The following is a 20063-nucleotide window of genomic DNA, read 5'->3' on the forward strand; positions in this document are numbered from 1 at the left end:
GCCACTTTGCAGAGCAGCAGCAAGTTTTGTTAATTCATGTTCTTCCTCCTCCTCTTCGGCTTGAAGTTGTGCCTTGGGTTGTGAATACTTTTGTTTCTTCTTTTCCTTCTTCGAGAGCTTCTTCTTTGTCGATGATTCCTCACTGATTTCTGGTTCACTTTCATCAAGATCATCATCCACCTCAAAGGTGTCTTGCTCTTGAGGGTTGGTCTCAGGTTCTCCACAATTTACTGTATTGTCCATGCCCAGATTCTTCAACTGTTCTTCGATCTTTTGAAGCTCTTCATCTATCACATCATCATCATCTATCACATCATCATCATCTATACCATCAATATTAAGGCTATCGTCCGAATCGTCGTCGTCAGGACCTTCATCAAGATCATCAAGATCGTCACCAAGATCTTCCTCTTCATCAGCAGTCTCAAACTCACTCTCATCAGAGACTGGGTCAATCCCAAGTGATATTCCCTCTTTACGCATCTCCCATTTTAATTTCTTGAGAAGCTTCTTATGCTTTTGACTACTTTCATGGCTCTTGAACTGCTTCTCTGTCTTGAAGAATTTATCGCAGATAACACACTCAAACACTTCGATCTCGTCATCATTATGCTCTTCATCTTCAACTTTCCCGAACCGTTCTTCGAGATCTGCCAATTGTTCTTCATCCAACTGTTGCCAACTTTGCTCTTGAAATTGGTTCATGATGGCTTCATTAGCCAATCTATCTCTCTCCAATTGCTTTCTCATGTCTTCCTTCTGTTTCATCCTACGCTCTTCCTCCAATTTAGCAGCACCCTCTTTGACCCTTGGATCTCTCTTCTTTATGAACGATACAAAGCTTCTCACGGTCTCGTTGAACTCCCTTCTGGCACTGTCTCGTGCCTTTTTGTTCTCCTTCTCCATTGCACGTCTGGTACGACGATCACCGGCAGTCGAGTACCGGTACTCATCTTTCCAAGAAAACGTCTTCACGGATGTGAAGGACCCCCAGACTTGATAGAACTTACGCACTTGGGACCCATAATCCGAGTCAAGGTTACCGAATTTCGGGTACTTGTTGTTTGTAGTGTCACTATGATCATCGTCTTGGAACTGTGCGTAGCCTTCCAGCCCCTGTTGTCTCCCAGCAAGAATTTCCTCCTCTGCCAGCTTATTGAAGAGTTGTGTCACCATGGCATACATTCCATATGCGGAGTTATCTTTCCTCGTGTACAGAGATGGGTCGAAGAACTTCAAAATGTCTTCAACCGTGGTGCCAGCGATGTCCGGCTCAACATCATCAAACCCATCATCGCCATACTTATCTGAGTCCTCACGCAGAATCTGAGATTTGTGTGAGTCGTACCACGCTCTCTCCTGTGGATCAGACAGCACCTCATAGGCTGAACGAATCTGCGCAAACTTCAGCGTAGCCTCTTCAACATTGTCTGGGTTCTTGTCCGGATGATACACTAATGCCATCTTCCTATAGGCCTTCCTCAGCTCGGAGTCTCCTGCCGAGGCAGTGACCCCCAACAGCTCATAGTAGTCTGTTCTCATAGCGACCTCTTGTCAATTGGCTGAACAGTCTCTGCAATGGAAACTCACACTGATTCTTCTCTATGTCTATCATTATGTCCATAAAACTTTTCACGTTTTTTTTGAGCCTAACGCTGGTATCAAGCAGCCGGAGAAAATTTCCCATTTTGACACATCAAGGCTACAGAGATGAGACGCACTGGAACAACTACGGAACAATGTCAGTAATCCATAATGCACATTAGAGGTACAATAACACACAGACACAGGTATATGTCTATACTTAGTCAACATCAAAAGTTCAGTTTCATTTCTTCTCAAGAACAGCGTAAACCAGCTCAACGTTCTTCAACATCTCCGAAGTACACCGCACGAGACCGGTATTACCTGTTTCGTTGAGATACCTTGTGATGTCCATTCCTTGATCATAGAGAACCGTATGGAGCTTTCTCGTGAAATCCACGAGGATTTCCTCGTGTGTAAGCCTTAGCATCAACTGTGGGACCAGTTCCTTCACTCTGGAGAATGGGATGTTCAAATTGATCAAGATGTTCTTTAGCAAGTTCTGTGACTCAACCATGGTAAGGTTATCCACTTCACATAGGTTAAGCCCATCATATAGTGATATGCCGTTCGAATCCGTGGTGCTGAGCTCAGGGAATTTCAACGGCGAGATCTTTTCACTTGTATCGCCAACGTACTTGGATATCTCGGATTCCATGGAGGCGTTGATCTCTGCTATGGAATTTTCAAGCTCCCTTACGTTGTCTCTGCTCTCGGCAATGGACTTGTCCTTAAGTTCAACCATCTCTTTCAAGCTTATATTGGTGCTTTTGATTATCGTGGTCTCTTCTTTCAAATCGTCGTTCTGTTTCCGCAGTGACTTGATTTCCTCTTCTAAATCTTTCACCTTCTTTGCATTGGATTCCAACTCACTATCGTCAACGATTCGCCAGTGCTTTACAGGTTCACCGTTGACGATGCTTTTCAATACTTTAGATCCATTCGTGGAGGAGTTTAGGAACTCCTTCAACTTTGCCAGTTGTTCCAACTCGGCACTCCTTTTAGGGCTCAATCCTATTCCCTTATCTTCTTTTAAACTCGTATTCCTTTTTGCTTGTGGTTTCGATGGTGTATCGTCATGGTAGCTTGAGTCCTTGGATCCCAGTACACCTCTCTCTTGGTCTTCATCGTGTTCCTCGTCTCCAGAGCTTGATTCAGAATCATGAGCCAGTTCAACACTCTGTGCCAGTTTGGACAGCTTAGCTTTCAAAATGTCCTTTGGCTGGACACCTCTTGAGCTCATATGAGCAGGCGTCGATTGCATGATAGGGTTCCAAGCCTTCTCTGGAACTGGGCTGCTAAAGACTTGCTGTTTGGAGCTGGCTTTTTGAGACTCTTTGGAAGAATCTGTCTGAACACCAATGTCCAAAGACACTCGAGACCTGTGTAGTTTGGAGTCCAGGTAACGCGCAATCTCCAATTCATCCTTGTCGTTGAACTGTGGTACATTTGGAATCATAGGGCTCTGTGTCGATTCTTCAACTTCCCTCGTGAGGTACATGTAAGACTCCGTGTCGGCAAATGACATGGTGGCAGAATCAAAGAAAAGATAGATAATACTGCTTGCTAGTGCGCCAACAGAACAACAAAGAGGGTATGGTTGAGTAAAGCTCAATGGATAGAAGTACAAGCAGTGGTATAGTGGTGTGATAGTTGACCCTGTGCAATGCCTCTTGTTGGCCAATAAAAAACACAATCAACACCAGAGAAAAAGAGAGAATGAGCAGTAGAGATGGGCCTCGTAACCGTTTGTTTTGATGGTCTTCTTATGTTGATAACCAAGGCAATGGCGATGTAAACAGCGAAATCAAAACAGCGAAATCAAAACAAGCGTTTCTATAGCTTTGCAACCACAGACACCGATTCTCCGAGCCTGATGATGTGCCACAAAACAGTTACTGTTGCCGTTTCGATGGAAGCCAGTGAAGTTGAAGCACAGTGCCAACGTATTTGTGACCGATGAAGTTTGTCTGTCTCCTTCCGAAAATGTAAACAAACATAAGTGTGTGTGGCTCCTACCGTGTACTCCCTCAAGCAACCGCTCTCTTGTTGGCGTAACCACGGAAACTCGAGGGGCGTGTGCAAACCGGGCGGGGTAGAGGGAACATCCAGACACCGCGTCTGTACATGACGTACGCTTCAACTCTAAACCACCGTTACACATTATATTCAGGCTACACTTCTGGTTGCGTACTTACTCTATTGCTACTGTATGGTGAACAGCACTGGCTACTGCAATGAATACTGAGAGACTAAATCGTCTTATTATCGTGACTCATAAAATACTAATTAAAATCAAGCAAGAGAGTTGTCAGAGTTGGAAGAGTTGTTCTTCTCCAGGACACCTTCTTCAATGTTTGTAACCTGAGGCTTGTCAAAGGCCTCGTCATTATCGATAGCATTCTTTGAATACTTGTGATCGGTTGGGATGAAGTTGGATGATTGCCAGGCCTTGGAGTATGTGGCGTAGAGCTCGTCCACTTGTTCCAGAGTAAGGTTCTTTGTTTCGTAGATGAAGTAGAAAGCAAAGAAAAAGCAGAGGAAGTTACAACCACCCCAGATGAAGAACACGTTGGACTTCAAACCAGCAGAGCCCGGAGCCTCATCAACCAAGTATGGTGTAGCATAGGCAATTGCAAAGTTGAACAACCAGTTGGAGGCAGTGGAAAGTGCAACAGACTTGGCTCTTGTCTTCAATGGCATAATCTCACCGGTAATGACCCAAGCAACAGGACCCCATGTGGCAGCAAAGAACGCGATGAAAATACAGGTGAAACCAACCATACACTTGTTGGCAGCATCGGAATTGGTAGCGGCTCCAACAATGGCAATGATAAGCTGGGAAACACACATACCAGCGGCACCTCCAAGAAGAAGTGAACGACGACCCAGGTACTCAACCAAGATGATACCTGGAATAGTGGAACCGACATTGACAATATTCGTAGCCAAAGTGATTGTGAATTCGTTCTTGATACCAGATTGCTTGAAGAAAGTTGTACCGTAGTAAAAGATGAAATTAATACCAGTCAATTGTTGGAATGCTTGCAAGAGGATACCTGTCATAACACGCTTCAATTGGGAGTTTCCGAGTCTGAAACAGTCCAACCAACTACCCTTACCATCGGAAATTTCATACTCGTAGTTTGCAGTAATTTCACCGAGCTCATCGATAAGAACTGGGTGGTCAACTGGCAATCTTCTGAGTCTTGAAAGGGACTCCATAGCCTTGTCTTGTTGTCCCTTCTTAACGTAGAATCTTGGAGTTTCTGGAAGCATGAACAAACCACCGGCCAAAATGATAGACCATAGGAACTGAATGGCAAATGGAATTCTGTAAGAACCACTGTCATTTCTATCTTTGGTACCTTGGTTAACACAAGAAGCCAAAAGCAAACCGATGGTGATAGCCCATTGATAACAGGAAACAACAGCACCACGGATCCACTTTGGTGTGGTTTCAGATTGGTACAACGGAACACAAGCTGAGATCAAACCAACACCAAGACCACCAATGGCTCTACCGGCAACAAGCACTGGGATATCTGTAGCAGCAACTTGCAAAATGACACCAACATTAAAGACAAACATACAGGAGAGAATGATAGTCCAACGACGACCAAGAGTATCAGAGAAATATGGAGCAATCATAGCACCACAGAAAGTACCAGCAGACAAGATGGACACGATCAAAGAGTGTTCACCAGAGGTGAACTCACCAGGAGTATCTGGGAATCTTTCGAGCACATAGTTCATGGCCAAGACACCTGAAATAGTACCGGTATCGTAACCATAAAGGATACCACCGCATGCAGCAAACATACCCACAAAGATAGCCATGAAGGTGGAACCTTCTGTCTTCTCGTCGGGGTTGAAGAGGGTTTTCACGAGTTTTCTATCTGTAATACCCATTTTGTGATTGATATATCAGAATAATTGGGATAGGAATCTGGGTAAAGAATGATGAACTAACAATATGTTGTTTCTGGGTAAAAAAGAATGGAAAGAAACCTCCTTTTATAATGATTCTGAAACAGCTCGCTGGTTGGTCTGAAGTTCTACATCTGGATTCTGCTGTAGCGCATACTCTATGGATAAACTTGATGCAACACGAACTATCGGAGCAATTTCGTTTAAAGTTCCACCCATGGACCAAAAAGTGGGGTGCGCCTGGAAAATTGTTGGCAAGAATTCACAGAGTTGACTCCAGTTTATTGCAGCAATTCTGTAATACTCCCTTATAATTTCGGTGAAACTCGTTCACTCTCATAGAAATTACTGCAACTATCTGCGGGGGTGGAAAAATCACTCCTGTACACAAACGCTTAATGACCCGGAATAACTTCGAAGTGATGCAGACTCATGCAGCAACGAAAAATTTTCCCCGCCATATTGCCGCTTTATATGTTGAATTGGTTCTATCGCACGTACGGCAGAGAGAGAAAGGGCTAGAAGAGCAACAGGCTGCTAACAATCTGGCGGTGTTTGACTATGATGTTGGTGAAATAAAGACGACGATAGTGTTCATTTGCCTTCGTCTGAAGGGTTATTAAACAAGACTAACCATGTCTTTGAGAAAGTTTATCTAATGAGTCGAACGACCGTTAGTGCTTCTCACGGTTCTCGAAAAAAGCAATAGAGTTCATGAAACAAAATGTCTTATAATCCATATTGCGACGTCACACAGGACATAATAAAGGTGGGAGAAAAGTTGCATGCAAATCTCGTAAGTGGACTATATGAGTAAGTTGACCACGTAATTATGAATGTGAGTAGATCCGAAGGGAGAGCTGAGAACGCCGCATAGCACAGGACACATTTGTGGGGAATCTTTACTTCAAGAAAAGGACCACTTGCTACAATATCTACATTGACAATCACAGTGTGTGCCTGATTGTTCAAATTCCCTTGTTCGTCTATGACTCCAGAGTGACGAGCGTAGGTAATGGCATGATCCAGAGACGTTTCGTAACGGAACAGTCCACCACTCAAAAGGTCGATCAAGGAAAAACATATCACTTAGCTGCAGATGACTTTGTCGGCACAGGGGAAGGTCGTAAGTGGACTCATTTTAGATGCCTAGACCTCCTTTCGAAGAGGCCAAACTTCTTGCGTGTTTTTAATAATTTTTTGTGTGTACACATCTGTATGTGGTATTTATCCCGTGCTAAAGAATAACGAGTGTTTATTCCGCACCAGTGTATGAGTGTTCATCCAAGCCAAAGAACAACGTGTGTTTATCCATGTCAAAGAAACATAACCAAAGCCCCCGTCAATGAGAATTGTTGGCAAAGAATAATCACCAAGGCACGAGCTTGTTTATTGCTGGGGGTCCAGAGGAGGTCGTCCCTGAGCCCTGAAAAAATGGCAAGGCCGCCGCTCGTAAGATATCGGAATAACTGCCCCAAGTTGATGCATGCGCCTTGGAAAAACTGAAATTCTCCGGGACGTTGCAACTTGCAACATCGCTATGCATCTAGATTCCGCTACAGACCTTGGGGCCCTCAGACTAATGAGGGATATGTTGGCACTCTCACATGAAACGAGGGGGATCATTGTAGACCACATATGGTCATCCGAACAACAAGCTCATTCATCGTTATCGAAACAATACAGAACAGTTTTAAAACACATTATTCATATTCATAAATTTGGGATAAGAATCAATAAGAAAGATTCCGAGGTCGATTAACGGATCGTGCCCCCATATCCCACTAGCTAAGACATATATAAAAAACACAAGTACACCTAATTAACACCAAGAAACCAAAAAAAGAAAGGGGTTAGCAAAACTTTAGTTTACATGCATCCAGTGACAGAATGTAGCTGGCAGTGAGACTGTTCTTTCCAGTCCCCCATGTTACCAATTAACATTCGATACAATTCCAGAGAACGACACGTTGATGCATTCGATAACATCGTCTTGTGTTAAGTCGCACAGCAACCAACTCCCCATGTTACCAAGCGATGGTTTTAATCCCATCTAGCCTGGATAACGTTATAGCTCTTTGGTTTCTCAACGAGACCATCGTCAACAACCTCGAACTCCTGCCAGGTGTGCTCAGCGTACTCGACAACCTTCTTCTGGATGAAGTCGATGGTGGACAGTTGGTCGAAGCCGTCACCATTCTCAATGGATTCGTTGATGGTCTTCTTCAAGTGAGCCAATCTGTCCTCCAAGACACCAATGCGGTAGTTCATGTATTCCTGGTAGAAGTCGTTGTATCTCGAAGCACTCAGCTCGGATGGCTTGACAGTGGTGATTGGAGATTCATCCAACAACGTGTCTTTTGGTCTGTAACTGCAGACAGAGGTGATTCTCTCCACGTAATCACCACGAGGCTTTGTGGCGATGTGCTTAAGGATACGACCTTGAAGAATGTTACACCAGCCTTGCTTTGGTCCTTCAACCTTGATAACGCTGCCATCTCCCGTGGTCAAGGCAGTTTCACCACCAATCATGTCGGTGGTATCACTCATCATCAACACAGAAACAAACTGTGGAGAGTCAAAGTGCCATGCGACAATACCCGGCATGTCTTCGGCCTTCTTGGCCTCCTCATCAAGCTTGATGATCTTTGTCGTGTCCTGCTTGATGGAAACGTTGATGTGACCAATCTCGTAATCGAATTGGTGGACAAGCTCAACACCAGCCATCGTGGAGATGATCTCCAAGACCTTTGGATGGTTCCAGGCTTGGTATGTGAATGGACTGTACTTTTTCGCATAGCCTCTGATGTAGAAGTCCATGTCACCGGTTGTGGAGTGATCATTGACACGGCCACAGTTCATGAAGCACTCCTTCTGGAACATCTCCCATCTCATGATGGCGATGGCCTCCTTTGTGAACAGTGGGAAAGGCTCAGACACTCCGATTGGCGAGATCGGCTCCTGGTGTGTCTTGGTAACACCCAGGTCCTTCAAGGTGATACGCTTGGTTTTCTCGTAGTAGTCATCAGTGAAGAGCAAGTGGCGACCGAGGTCAAACTGCACGTTGGCAGGGTCCTTGATACCGAAATGCTCCATCTCAGCGAGAAGCGGAGCGACAGACTTCTCATAGACGGAGTCTGGAATGCTCCACTTCTTGTTATCGTTGATGACGTCTTCGGTGAGCTTAACTGGTCTTTGTGCGACTGCAATTGGCATTATGTCTCTGGCAATAGAACTATGTGGTGATAGTGCTGGAGGATACAGGCTGAGCTGGTGATGTTCAGAGACAAACAGATGCTCTTTTATACACTTCAAAACGGGGTGTCCTTCACAGCAGATCACCTGAGTTGGTGATACTCGTTTACTTTCCCATGGGGTAATAGCAAGAGAGAAGACATATATCGCTGAAGGCCATAGATTAGCGACACTAAACCCCCTTGCAATTTACATCTACTTATCTACGTACATAATGTCACACTGGTGTACGCTGCACTGTATCAGCAGCAACAGCCATGTACCTCAACGACATATCCAGCTGCGTGTGTGTTTCTTCTTTTAGTGGAGGGAGGAATGGCTTTCAACATCGAGGCCCACTGCTGAGATAACATCAAAAGCCCTGATAAGCCCTGATCTACCAGGATGAGTTCCCGTTAACTCGAAAAGGCTCGAGTGAACATATCGACCGTTCTGGACCCTCCAGCACGTCGTCTGTGGCTACTCCATGGGGGTTTATAAGGACTCGTGCTCGACTTCCCTGTAAGAGTGCACGCTTATCAGTCCGAAGGACATATTCCCCTTTTAGGACTAAAGATCCTCATCTCCGGCAAGGCGATAGGGCAGGCCAGGCACCACCACCCAGATCGGGCCCTCAGGGCGTAGAATCACACTGTAGAGACGGAGGCACCGGCTGTTCAGAGAGGAAGTACAGGGTGTTTGTTCCGAGGAGAGAGGAAACAGCCCAGAGTAACGGACAGCGAGCCGATAAGTGCTAGCGAGAGGACGTTTGGTGAGACACCAGCAGGCGTGAAGGACTGCTTGTGAAGGACTGCTTGGGAAGGATGGCTTCAGAGAGATGGCACATGGCTCAGAGTCAGGGTGCTCCAGCAGCTTGTTGACTCTGTCCAGGTGCCCTGGTGCTAAAAACTTGACGGCGTGGGATCTCTTGCCCTTATCAAGGTTGTTGCCCTTGCATAGCAACGCAGAATCAGCTACACACAGCGTTGTGATTCCCTGGGCTGCTGGAGGCCTCCGTTGTCGCTGGTGTGTGTGTGTGTGTGTGTTGATGGTGATATCCATGTGAAGCGTGGTCACTGGTGCTTGTAGAACACAATGCCTTTGTATGCTGTTAGCAGGCTTCTCTCTTTGTCTCGGCTTAGGGGACGGTCATGGTCTTCGCAGCCGGCCGGCGAGTTATGCCAGGCATCAATTGACTCTCCCGGCCTCCATTGAGTCTCCTGGTGCATCTGTGTGTGTATGTGTCGGTGATTATTTATCCCCTTTAGGCGTTTTATGACACAGTGTTTGCGAGCCGGTGCGCTGCAGCGTACACCTTCATGCACACGTCATTGGATAGAAGCCACTCATCTCCACGGGTTACCCCAAGCACAACACAGTGCTCAAGAGAGAAGTACGCACTCGACCGAGATAACAGCTATAGCGTCGTGTAGGAAGGCACAGTGACGTGTATGCGTCAAGGAATCCTTATCAGGATATCACCAGGGCTACCATTCCCAGAGTACGGTTGTGCGCTGTAGATAGGATATCACCAAAATAGTGGTTGTTGATCTAGCACAACCATGCGTCAGCGTTGGCGATAACGCTACAGGCTGATCTCCAAGACGTATATAAAGAGCTCCAATCCTTGCCAGCGGATGGCTATGTAGTTATCGTGGATCTGGCCATCATCATTGTCCAAACACACCAGCCATGTCCTTATCGTCTGATGATATGAAGAAACAAGTGAATATCGAGACGGGCTCTTTAGCGAGCATCCGCTCCGATATCGAGGTGGGCTCAACAACTTCAACATTTACAAGCCCACACATCAACACCACGAAGCGGACTCTCAACTCGAGAACCTTGCACATGATTGCCATTGGTGGGTCCATTGGCACTGCGCTCTTTGTCACCATCTCCACTGGCCTGCTCTACGGCGGGCCGCTTGGTCTGCTGCTTGCCTTTATGATCTGGACTGGAGTCATCTTCGGTGTCACCGCCAGTTGTGGTGAGTTCGTATGCTTCTTGCCTATCGAGTCGCCATTCATAACCATGGCTGGCCGTTGTGTGAACAAGTCTTACGAGGCCGCTGTCGCCTGGAACTACTTCCTCATGATTTCCATCTACATCCCCTTCGAAATCACAGCGGTTAACGGTATGATCCACTATTGGAGAGACGACTACTCTGCCGCAATCACGTTTTGCATCCAGATCTTCATCTACACCATGCTGAACGTCCTTGCCGTTAGATGGTTCGGTGAGTCAGAGTTCTACCTGTCCATAGGTAAGGTTGTGTTGGCTATTGGGTTGATCTTCTTCACGTTCATCACCATGGTCGGCGGTAACCCACAACACGACGCTTTTGGTTTCCGCTACTGGAATAACCCTGGTCCACTGGTGGAAGTCTACACAACGGGCTCTATGGGCAATTTCCATGGGTTCATGGCAGCCATGAACAAGGCATGTTTCACCATTGTTGGTCCGGAGTACTTGTCCATGGTTGCTGATGAGGCTGGCCAGGAGACCAGAAAGGTCCTCGCCAGTACCTTCAGAACCGTGTTCTACAGACTGATTGTGTTCTACATCATCGGTGCTCTGTCTGTCGGAGTCCTTGTCGCCTCTAACGACCCAACACTTGTTGAGCTGGCCTCCACGGGCTCCACCTCCAACGGCTCCTACTCGCCTTACATCATCGCCATGAACAACATGGGCATCAACGTCCTACCGGATATCGTCAACGTGCTCTGTGTCACTTCAGCATTCTCCGCAGGTAACTCGTATGTCTACTGCTCCTCTCGTGCGCTCTACGGTATGTCGAAGAACGGGCTTGTTCCTAAATTCTTCCAGTACTGTACAAAGGAGGGTGTTCCACTGTTCTGTGTAGGAATTGCATTCTGCTTCTCCCTGTTGTCGTTGCTCCAGCTTGGTGAGAACGCCTCAAAGGTTCTGAATTGGATCGTGAACCTGTGCTCCGGTGCTCAGATTCTCAACTACTTCTTCATGTGTGTTACCTACATCGGGTTCTACCGTGCCGTGAAAGCACAGGGATTGGACAGACGCTTGTTCCCTTACAGATCATGGTTCCAACCTTACTTGGCCATCTTCTGTGGATTCTTGATCCTTTGTATGGTTGGTGCCCTTGGATACACCGTTTTCATGCCAGGCAACTGGAGTGTTGAGAACTTCTTGACTTACTACTTGATGGTCCTCCTCTCCATCGGTATCTTCCTCGTTCATCTCGCTGTTTACCGCACAAAGCTCGTTGATCCAGCTCAAGCTGACTTGCACACAGGCATCGAGGAGGTACTGCTACACGAACAGACATACCTGGAGGAGCAGGAAAAGAACAATCATGGAAAGAAGAGTTGGAACAATAAGATTCTGGATACTATTTTCTGATGCAGATGTTGGCTCTACCTCTGTCTTATTTAGCACTTATCCATGAGCAGGTCTCGTGGGTGAGAACCAGTATTTATAATCGTTAACCAAGTTCAAGTGTTTCCAAATCTAAACTATGGTATACATTCATTTATAAAGCAACCCTTTGGCGAATATTGGTTTCTAACCGTTGCATAGACGGGCTTAGCCGGGACTTACCAAGGTGGAGCGAGTTACACATTATAATGATACTAATAAAATGATACTAATAAAATGATACTAATAAAATGATACTAATAAGTTGATACTAATAAAATGAAACTAATAAAAATAGCAAACTGGCCTTCAAATCTCCACAAGATATACCAACACCCAGCAAATATTCGAGAAAAGAGTTATAAAAAGTATGAACATTTAATCTTGAATACAGAATGTGATATAACCATTCATAGCTTGTATGGTATAATCAAGAAAAAACGCATAAATGTGCTTATACCTCAGCAACAAAACAACAATTGGGAAACCAAACGAAGAAAATAAATTGACAGATCAGTATCTTCATATACACCGACCGCCAGCTTGAATGGTTGAGTGGTTTTTTCAAAATAAACCATGACGTTGCTTTATATATGTAAGTCTTGCCCTTCGTTGCCCCAGCAATCGTAAAAATGCAAGGATGTTTTCAATCCTCGCCGCATTGTTTACATTATAAATTCTCATCAACACAAAATGACACAATACCAGTACAGCTTTATACATAGAATCAAAAAACATCACCAAAGAATGACCAGAAACAAAACATCAGGCAATAAAAGCAGAAGAAACCCGAGAATACGTCCTGGGAAAGAACCGATGACTCTTCATGGAACCTTCCAACAGCGCCCTCAACTTGGAGAAGAAACATCAGCGGCTAATCCAGAACCACAGCGGCAATTTGAAACCGATGGAGGTACGACACAACAAGAAGACCCAGTAATTATTGAGAATAACTAACTGACTTGTTTTAAGACCAAGATGCGGAACCAGGAAACCTCCATGTTCTGTCACAGAATACCGCTGCAGAGAGAACAGTCTTACCACAACAGCCGCCGTTACCTGAACCTCAGCCGTTACCTGAACCTGATAGTGGAACCATGGCAGATGGAATAAGTGTTGAGACAGATGTAGCAGCGAGAGCGTTAGAAGAACTTAAACGTGATGGTGCCTTTGATTGTGAACCCTACTTTGAATACATCATGAATAATGATGATCTATTTTATGACGAGCCGCAACAGTGGAGACCACATAGCTCTGCGTGCAATTCAGACTGTTCTGAAGAGCGCTGCGGTTATTGTAATGCGCTCGTTATCGAAGTTGAATTGCCTGTCTTTATATCGGATGAAAGCTTTCCGCATTGAGGCATTCAAAGAACCATTGCAGTACATGAAATATATCTTATTGGATCCAATAACGTCCAAATGTGCTTGAGCAATCAATACAATCCCTTTGCTATCGTTCTTGGGTTCTAACAGCGCTAGTTATTCAAGAGAGGCGGAACGTACTCAATGACTATCAACGAGTGTTTATTCCATAGAGTTGATGGTATGGTTACTCAGGAAAATGACCAAGCGAAGGTTACAGAAATTTAAACACTGGATCCTGGATTGGATAGAAAATGTCATCTTCAATCGCTTAGAGATGTTCTTCAAAAAGATGAAGAATACAACAAACTTGAGGTCCACATTGGCACGATTGGTGAGTTTGTCTCTCAACAGAAGCTTCATGCACAGCTAGACGCATAAACGACGAGATAGACCTTTTCCATACTAACGGGACTTAGATTAGTGTCATGCTAACTATCCACATCATACACACGTTTGCAGATCCATACACGAAATCTTACGCTACAGTTATAGGAGACTCTCTAGGCGTAGATTCCGTTAGTTCGAAAATCATCACTTCATTGAACGAGGCACCAAGACATTAAAGTCAATACCCCACGGGCCGCACGGCGCAAGTTGATCCCGTAGGTAGCGCTGATTCGAGATTTACAGGTAGCATTAGCTAAACACTACAGATCAACGTGTGATTCTACCTTCCATTCACGCAGGAAACACCTATGGTCACAGTGCTAGTCATCTAATTATCCACTCTACAGGACTCGTTATCCATATAATCTATTAGAAATCAAATTAAATATCCATCAAGGACGTGTTTGCAGAAACTAAATACAATGAGCTTAGGGAGTTCAACACCAGACTCTGTAGAATCTGTAGTAGAAAGGCTTTGAAGCGATGAAAGCCTTCTCCTCGGCAATCTCTTGCTTGAGCAAGTCCAAATCGTGCTCAGCTCTACCACTGTCCAAATCCATATCAGAGGCCTTAATGTACCAGGATTTGTTTCTCTTCCAGAGCTTGTGGAAGACGTAGAAGGCGATGATGACTGGCAAGGCCAAGTAAGCTTGGAAGAAATCACTTGGATCTGGGCTTGCACCCAATGGGAAAAGGGCAACCCAGAATTGGGCCACGAGAATCAAAATGTTGAGAATGACACCATACCAGGAACCAAGGAGACCACATTGAGACATGAAGGCCAATTCTTCGTTTGGATTACGACCTTGAGCCTTCATACCAGCTCTGAATCTGATATGAGCAAAGCAGACAGAACCCCAGGTGAAGACAGAGGACAAACCGGAAATGGCCAACAACCAGTTGAAAACATCACCTTGCTTGTCGGAAGCAGAGACGAAACACAAGAGACCAACAATCAAAGTGACAAGCGTGGCCCAGATTGGACGACCCTTCTTGTCAACGTACATCAACCAAGAAGGTGCGAAGCCTTGACCACCAAGAGAAACCAATGTACGAGAACAAGCGTAGACAGAGGAGTTACCGACAGACAGAACAGCAATCATGATAACCACGTTCATAACGTCATCCAAACCACCGATACCAGCGTTGTTGATGGCAATGACGAAAGGAGAAGCAGAGGCATCGGATGCAGTACCCAATCTTGAGTCAGTGTAAGGCACAAGCAAACCAACAAGGGTTAAAGAAACAATGTAGAACAAGGTGATTCTCCAGAAGACTTGCTTGGTGGCTCTTGGAAGGGACTTTCTTGGGTTTTGAGTCTCACAGGCAGCCAAACCAACAAGCTCGGTACCGGCAAAGGAGAAGGCAGCAGTGACAAACACAGCACACACACCCTTGAACCCGTTGGAGAACGCACCTGGGTCGTGCCAGTACTTTCCTCCGATGTAACCACCTTTTGGACCACCACCACAGTTCAGGATAATACCCAAGATGATGAAACCAATGACAGCGAGCACCTTGATGAAGGAGAAGACAAACTCAGCTTCACCGTAACCCTTGACACCAAAGAAATTAAGAACAACGATGAATACGTAAAAGATCGCCACCCAGGCAACAGAGTTGATCTCAGAGTTCCAGTAACCAATAGTAATAGAAGCAGCGACAAGTTCCAAAGGCATAACAATCAGCCATTGCAGGGCATAGTTCCAACCCATGGCAAAACCCCAGGATGGGTCGATAAATCTGGTGGAGTACACGTTAAAACCACCAGAGATTGGGAATCTAACAGCCAATTCACCAATGGCATGGACAGTAGAGAAAATCATGGTACCAACCAAACTCCAAGCGATAAGCAGAGCAGCTGGACCACCCTTCTTCAGAGCACCACCGGAACCGACAAACAAACCAGTACCAATGGCACCACCAATGGCAATCATCTGTAAATGTCTGTTCTTCAAATTCTTCTGTAAAGGTGACTGGGAGGTCTTCGCAATAGCCTTCTCCAGCTCACTCATGTTGGAGGTGTCAACACCCACAAGTTCAGCCTCCTTGAAGGAGTCTTTGAAGCGGCCCCACCACGACAGGTTAGAAACATCAACATCCTCGTTAGAGATGGACACGGAGTCACCGGCCTCCAGCGTATCAGCCACTGTGAAAGTGTTGATGTCCTTGGACTTGACCTCTGAGATATCGTTCGAGGACATGTTTAGAATACTATGCGTATGTATACAAGTCTGTAGTACAGTATGACACCACAGACAGGAGCAAAATCTACAACCACAGTGGGGGATTCATTGTGCTTTATATACCATTACAACTTCCATTATTCAGCACAGATCACACCGGGCCCGCTACCATGAGCACATCACCCCAACTTCCTCTCCTGGATGATAAAAGAGACATCACTTGTGCCTCATGGTTGGATCTTTGATTCTGGGATTGCTGTGGTTGCGTATCAGTATGCGTCGGCGTGCATAATTCTGCGGCGCATCTTTATCGTGCGCGCCAACTTGTGCTGCCACTCATAGGCGTAGACGACCGGCACTAGGAGGTCTTATCAGCGATGGATTGAGGATGTTATCGGTGTGCGTGTACGTGGATTACACAGCGTGAGAACTTTTCCTGGGAAGAGGTTAAGGGTGTCGTGGTTGTGGTGTGTTGTGGTGTGGTTGTGGTGTGGTTGTGGTGTGGTTGTGGAGTGTTGTAGAGACTCCAGACGAGCGTTAACAACGAAGCTGGCGTGTTGATGGGGAGAGCAGTATCAAGGGCATAGCGAGCACACCAGCGGGCTTTCTTCCCCACAAACAGCAGCTTCAACCGCACCAGCATGGCACGATTGTCATTGGAGCCACTCGAGCCATTCTTGTTCAACCATAGGTCCGGTGACCTCGTATCATTCGCCAACCCACCACAGTCACACACAGGTAGGGCCTCCCCACGCCCAGCTCGCGAGCTGGCCAACGGGACCAGATCTCCCACCAATCTGCCCCAATCTGCCCCCAATCTCACCCATATGCGGCCCGTGCCGAGTGCCTTGGAGGGGGACCACCAGAGGCCCCATTGATTACCAGAGGCCTTTCAGTTACTTGGCTTTGCCAGCGTTGGAAGTAGAGGTCTGATAGCAAGGGCTTCTCACAGAGCGAAAGCTCTCTCTAACGCCGTTGCTATGGAGGAAAACGCCACACGCTGCACCGGCGCCAAAAAGAAAAGAAACTTTTTGGTGCCGTGCGCAAGGTGCAGTTTTTTTTTATTTTTGTACGCGCTAAAAATGACGTGAAAACTATAAAAGTTATATCGTTGTTTCTTTTTGTTTTTTCTTCTTCTGCCTTTGATCTGTAATGAAATTCACACTGAGGATGTAACAATGGGCGTTGTGTGGTTTGGGAGGTTGACGTTGGCGTGATCTTTTAAGCGGATTCGTCGCTTGCAGAGGTTGGAGGAGAGCTTGAAGGGTACTCAGATGTCTTGTTAGGCTGGAGTTTGTAGAATATCCAGCACGTATGGCCTTGTAGGAAGTTGGAGGACCTTGTAGGAAGAATGGCGCCAAAGAAAGGCCGTAGCGATCTGCAATTGACCAGTTGTGGTGACCTTTGTGAAGAGCTAAACGGAGCTTGTAGAGGGGAATCCCTGTGCAACGTCGAGACGTCCATACGTCGATACGTCGAAGCCACCCGTGTGGGTTATCTATATGGGCATTTCCTGATGTCCGATGGTGTGCCCTAGCAGCGACGACTATCATGTTGATTGTGTGTCGTTTAGTCCTCTCTGCCTAGAAACAGGGCCCGTTTATCACAATCAACCCCGTTGCACACCAGTGGCACGGCATCAATGGTCATTTGGCCATGGACAAGAAACGCAGAATCAGTGCCGTTGGAGCCAGCGTGAAGTTTGGCGCATCTATGCATTGGTCATTGTGATGGCTACTTTGTAGTCTGATCTAAAACGCTTATAGCCCTGCAGAAAGAGTGGCCTCAACAGCCCAAATGATGAAACGTCACATGCATTCCATCCAGCGCTCAGGATTGAGAAGGTTGATAGAGCGCGTAGGCACCAGAGCTCAGAGTGCGAGCTGGTGATTGGCAGCCGTTGGCGTCCGCCTGGTTAGCCAAGTGGACTTTGAGAATGATACTCTACCCGCTTTCTTGTCTCGGATAGTGTTAATACATAAGATAAGGCTCCTTCCACCAAAGAGAACGTGTGGCGGCTTCCCACAGTGTTCTCACTTATGCCATCAATAACCTTGGATCGTGATCTTGTATCATGAGACCAATGTACAAACACGCCCACTTGTGGAGCTGTAACATTGGAAGCCCTAGTTCATCCACTGTACATTGCACATGGTTCATGTCCTCTTGGTATGTGGTCATGACTAAACCTGTACCTTGATAAGGTTGAGTTGTACCCAGCTTAATCTCAAGACCACATTCCTTAGCTGACTACTGGATTGTTCAAGATTGGATGATGTAATGTACGAATAGAGTCAGCAACACTGGGTAGGAATCAACCTGAAACGATGCATAAATCGCAAGCATGCGTCAGTTTCGAACCTTGATAATGATATCCTTACAGCCAACCCGTCAAATCATCACGATGGAACGATCCCAGCGTCCCTGAAGCTGGCCATATCTCACCACCTACTGTGCAGTGTCGTTTACAGCGTACATCTAGTGACTTTCCCCCGTATTCAAATCAGGAAATCTTGATGATCCAGGTGTCCTGGAACTCACGAGGCGGTACTGTTTAAGGCTCATAGGCAGCAGCTCTTTAAGATTGATAACACTGCATATTCTCTGACAATGGCCTCCTATAGGCCACATTTGTTAGATGGTGGCAGCCAGTGCGTTTAGATAACTTAGTGGTGCTTCCTGGAGCTCCCATGCCGAAAGCGAGCATTCGGTTATCATTTCCTTTAGGGTCGAATAGTGTGTGTAGCATATGATGATGCAGTCGAAATCATAGGCTCAGTATGTGGTGTGGACCAAGGGCTGGTGATGCCTGGGGAGCTACGTGGATAGAGACAGGAGACCAGACGCCCATCACAAGTTAGGCGACTGTGCCCTTGTGGATAGCAGAGCTACTGTAAACAATAGAAATGAGATTACCCTGACTGTTGCTGCGATGAAAGAGAATATGAGTGTTGTACAGTGGCTTCAGAGTGTCACTCCAAGGAGCATTTAGACAAGAGGGCAACCACCTGAAGCGAAGTGCTAAGAGTTGAGGAGCCTACCTTTCTGGTTTTGGAGTAGAGGAGGGTTCGGAGAGGACGAGACGCCAACACAGCCAACATGTTAATGCCTACAGAGAATGACTACAGAGAATGCCTACAGAGAATAACCACAGAGAATAACTACAGGGAATGCCTACAGAGAATAACACAACCAAACCACGCATCGCCGTCCAACCTGTAAAACATGGCAAGACCTACTGCGAAACCTATCCGAATACTTCATCACGAGGCAAAAGTCCTAAACCAACGCTGAACCTCATGATGATATCGTTGGAGATGAAATTGGCTCCTGTTTGACAGAACCAATCGCAGTACAGTCTGGATTGAAACACGGTTCAACCACGGGCTGTCATCGTTCTCTGCCCCATATCCTTACTTCCTCCACCAGCGTAACCCTCCCACCACTATCTACATACTACAGTAGACCTGCTCCATCCAATTGAAGGCATATGACACTCGCTAGGATGCAGTTGCTCCTACCCTGTCCTGTGAAGGCACCTGGTACGTGCCCACCCACCTACTTCATCAACTTCACACAGCATTAGGAGGAGAGAGACCACAACAGACTACTTGCCAATGTGCAAGTCGTGCACAACGTGTACACACTACGAAAGCCCAAGCCACGGCCTGTTTCCAAAGCCATTGGCCAACCTCAGATCTCGACAGTTAGCCCATTCCATTGTCCTCCACGCTGGCCTCATCAGCCATCACCAAGTAACAGGCATTCCTCACGAGCTTTCAACCCGGCTCATCACCATTGTTTCCCGCCTTCAGCTTATTCTAAAATGCTTGTATACATTAACGAGATTTTCCAGAAGGTTCCCACAAAGCAACCACAAAACCGAGCGAAACGTGAAAATGTTCAAAGGACAACAACGAAAAACACGCGCGTAAAATTTGATTCAAAGGCCAAAACACTTGAACAACAAACCCAAGCG

The 20063-nt window shown here is 46.2% G+C and overlaps 8 protein-coding genes across 8 annotated transcripts; 2 read left to right on the forward strand and 6 right to left on the reverse strand.

Moving 5' to 3' along the window:
- Window positions 1-411: 411 nt before the first annotated feature.
- JJJ1 (Jjj1p) lies at window positions 412-1542 on the reverse strand (the record flags this gene model as incomplete). The annotated part of the gene is made up of 1 exon (XM_020212260.1): window positions 412-1542. A coding segment is annotated over one exon (1131 nt), but the record flags the coding sequence as incomplete, so codon positions are not given.
- Window positions 1543-1828: 286 nt separating this feature from the next.
- Window positions 1829-3112, reverse strand: CNM67 (Cnm67p; the record flags this gene model as incomplete). The annotated part of the gene is made up of 1 exon (XM_020213658.1): window positions 1829-3112. One exon carries the CDS (start codon window positions 3110-3112, stop codon window positions 1829-1831), a length of 1284 nt encoding a protein of 427 aa, XP_020070873.1.
- A 729-nt stretch (window positions 3113-3841) lies between these two features.
- CYBJADRAFT_167248 (sugar porter family MFS transporter) lies at window positions 3842-5916 on the reverse strand. The gene has a single exon (XM_020214824.1). The coding sequence runs from the start codon at window positions 5494-5496 to the stop codon at window positions 3880-3882; it is 1617 nt and encodes a 538-aa protein (XP_020070874.1). The 5' UTR covers window positions 5497-5916; the 3' UTR covers window positions 3842-3879.
- Window positions 5917-7557: 1641 nt separating this feature from the next.
- On the reverse strand, window positions 7558-8730 carry CYBJADRAFT_162037 (uncharacterized protein; the record flags this gene model as incomplete). Its single annotated transcript, XM_020213659.1, has 1 exon — window positions 7558-8730. The coding sequence occupies one exon, from the start codon at window positions 8728-8730 to the stop codon at window positions 7558-7560; it is 1173 nt and encodes a 390-aa protein (XP_020070875.1).
- Window positions 8731-9072: 342 nt separating this feature from the next.
- CYBJADRAFT_78857 (uncharacterized protein) lies at window positions 9073-9917 on the reverse strand. Its single transcript, XM_020217937.1, has one exon. The coding sequence runs from the start codon at window positions 9808-9810 to the stop codon at window positions 9319-9321; it is 492 nt and encodes a 163-aa protein (XP_020070876.1). The 5' UTR covers window positions 9811-9917; the 3' UTR covers window positions 9073-9318.
- Window positions 9918-10448: 531 nt separating this feature from the next.
- On the forward strand, window positions 10449-12211 carry CYBJADRAFT_150020 (uncharacterized protein). Its single transcript, XM_020213335.1, has one exon. It carries the CDS (start codon window positions 10462-10464, stop codon window positions 12127-12129), a length of 1668 nt encoding a protein of 555 aa, XP_020070877.1. The 5' UTR covers window positions 10449-10461; the 3' UTR covers window positions 12130-12211.
- A 749-nt stretch (window positions 12212-12960) lies between these two features.
- CYBJADRAFT_172611 (uncharacterized protein) lies at window positions 12961-13505 on the forward strand (the record flags this gene model as incomplete). Its single annotated transcript, XM_020216369.1, has 2 exons — window positions 12961-13057; window positions 13117-13505. The coding sequence occupies 2 exons, from the start codon at window positions 12961-12963 to the stop codon at window positions 13503-13505; spliced, it is 486 nt and encodes a 161-aa protein (XP_020070878.1).
- A 734-nt stretch (window positions 13506-14239) lies between these two features.
- Window positions 14240-15886, reverse strand: GAP1 (amino acid permease GAP1). The gene has a single exon (XM_020214825.1). It carries the CDS (start codon window positions 15833-15835, stop codon window positions 14336-14338), a length of 1500 nt encoding a protein of 499 aa, XP_020070879.1. The 5' UTR covers window positions 15836-15886; the 3' UTR covers window positions 14240-14335.
- Between the last annotated feature and the right edge of the window lie 4177 nt (window positions 15887-20063).

Source organism: Cyberlindnera jadinii (genome assembly GCF_001661405.1).
Source record: "Cyberlindnera jadinii NRRL Y-1542 unplaced genomic scaffold CYBJAscaffold_5, whole genome shotgun sequence".
Classification (NCBI taxonomy): domain Eukaryota; kingdom Fungi; phylum Ascomycota; class Saccharomycetes; order Phaffomycetales; family Wickerhamomycetaceae; genus Williopsis; species Williopsis jadinii.

Coding starts and splice junctions, on each gene's coding strand:
- CYBJADRAFT_150020 (XM_020213335.1), top strand. CDS start 10,462: ATGAAGAAACAAGTGAATATCGAGACGGGCTCTTTAGCGAGCATCCGC.
- CYBJADRAFT_167248 (XM_020214824.1), bottom strand. CDS start 5,496: ATGGGTATTACAGATAGAAAACTCGTGAAAACCCTCTTCAACCCCGAC.
- GAP1 (XM_020214825.1), bottom strand. CDS start 15,835: ATGATTGCCATTGGTGGTGCCATTGGTACTGGTTTGTTTGTCGGTTCC.
- CYBJADRAFT_78857 (XM_020217937.1), bottom strand. CDS start 9,810: ATGGATATCACCATCAACACACACACACACACACACCAGCGACAACGG.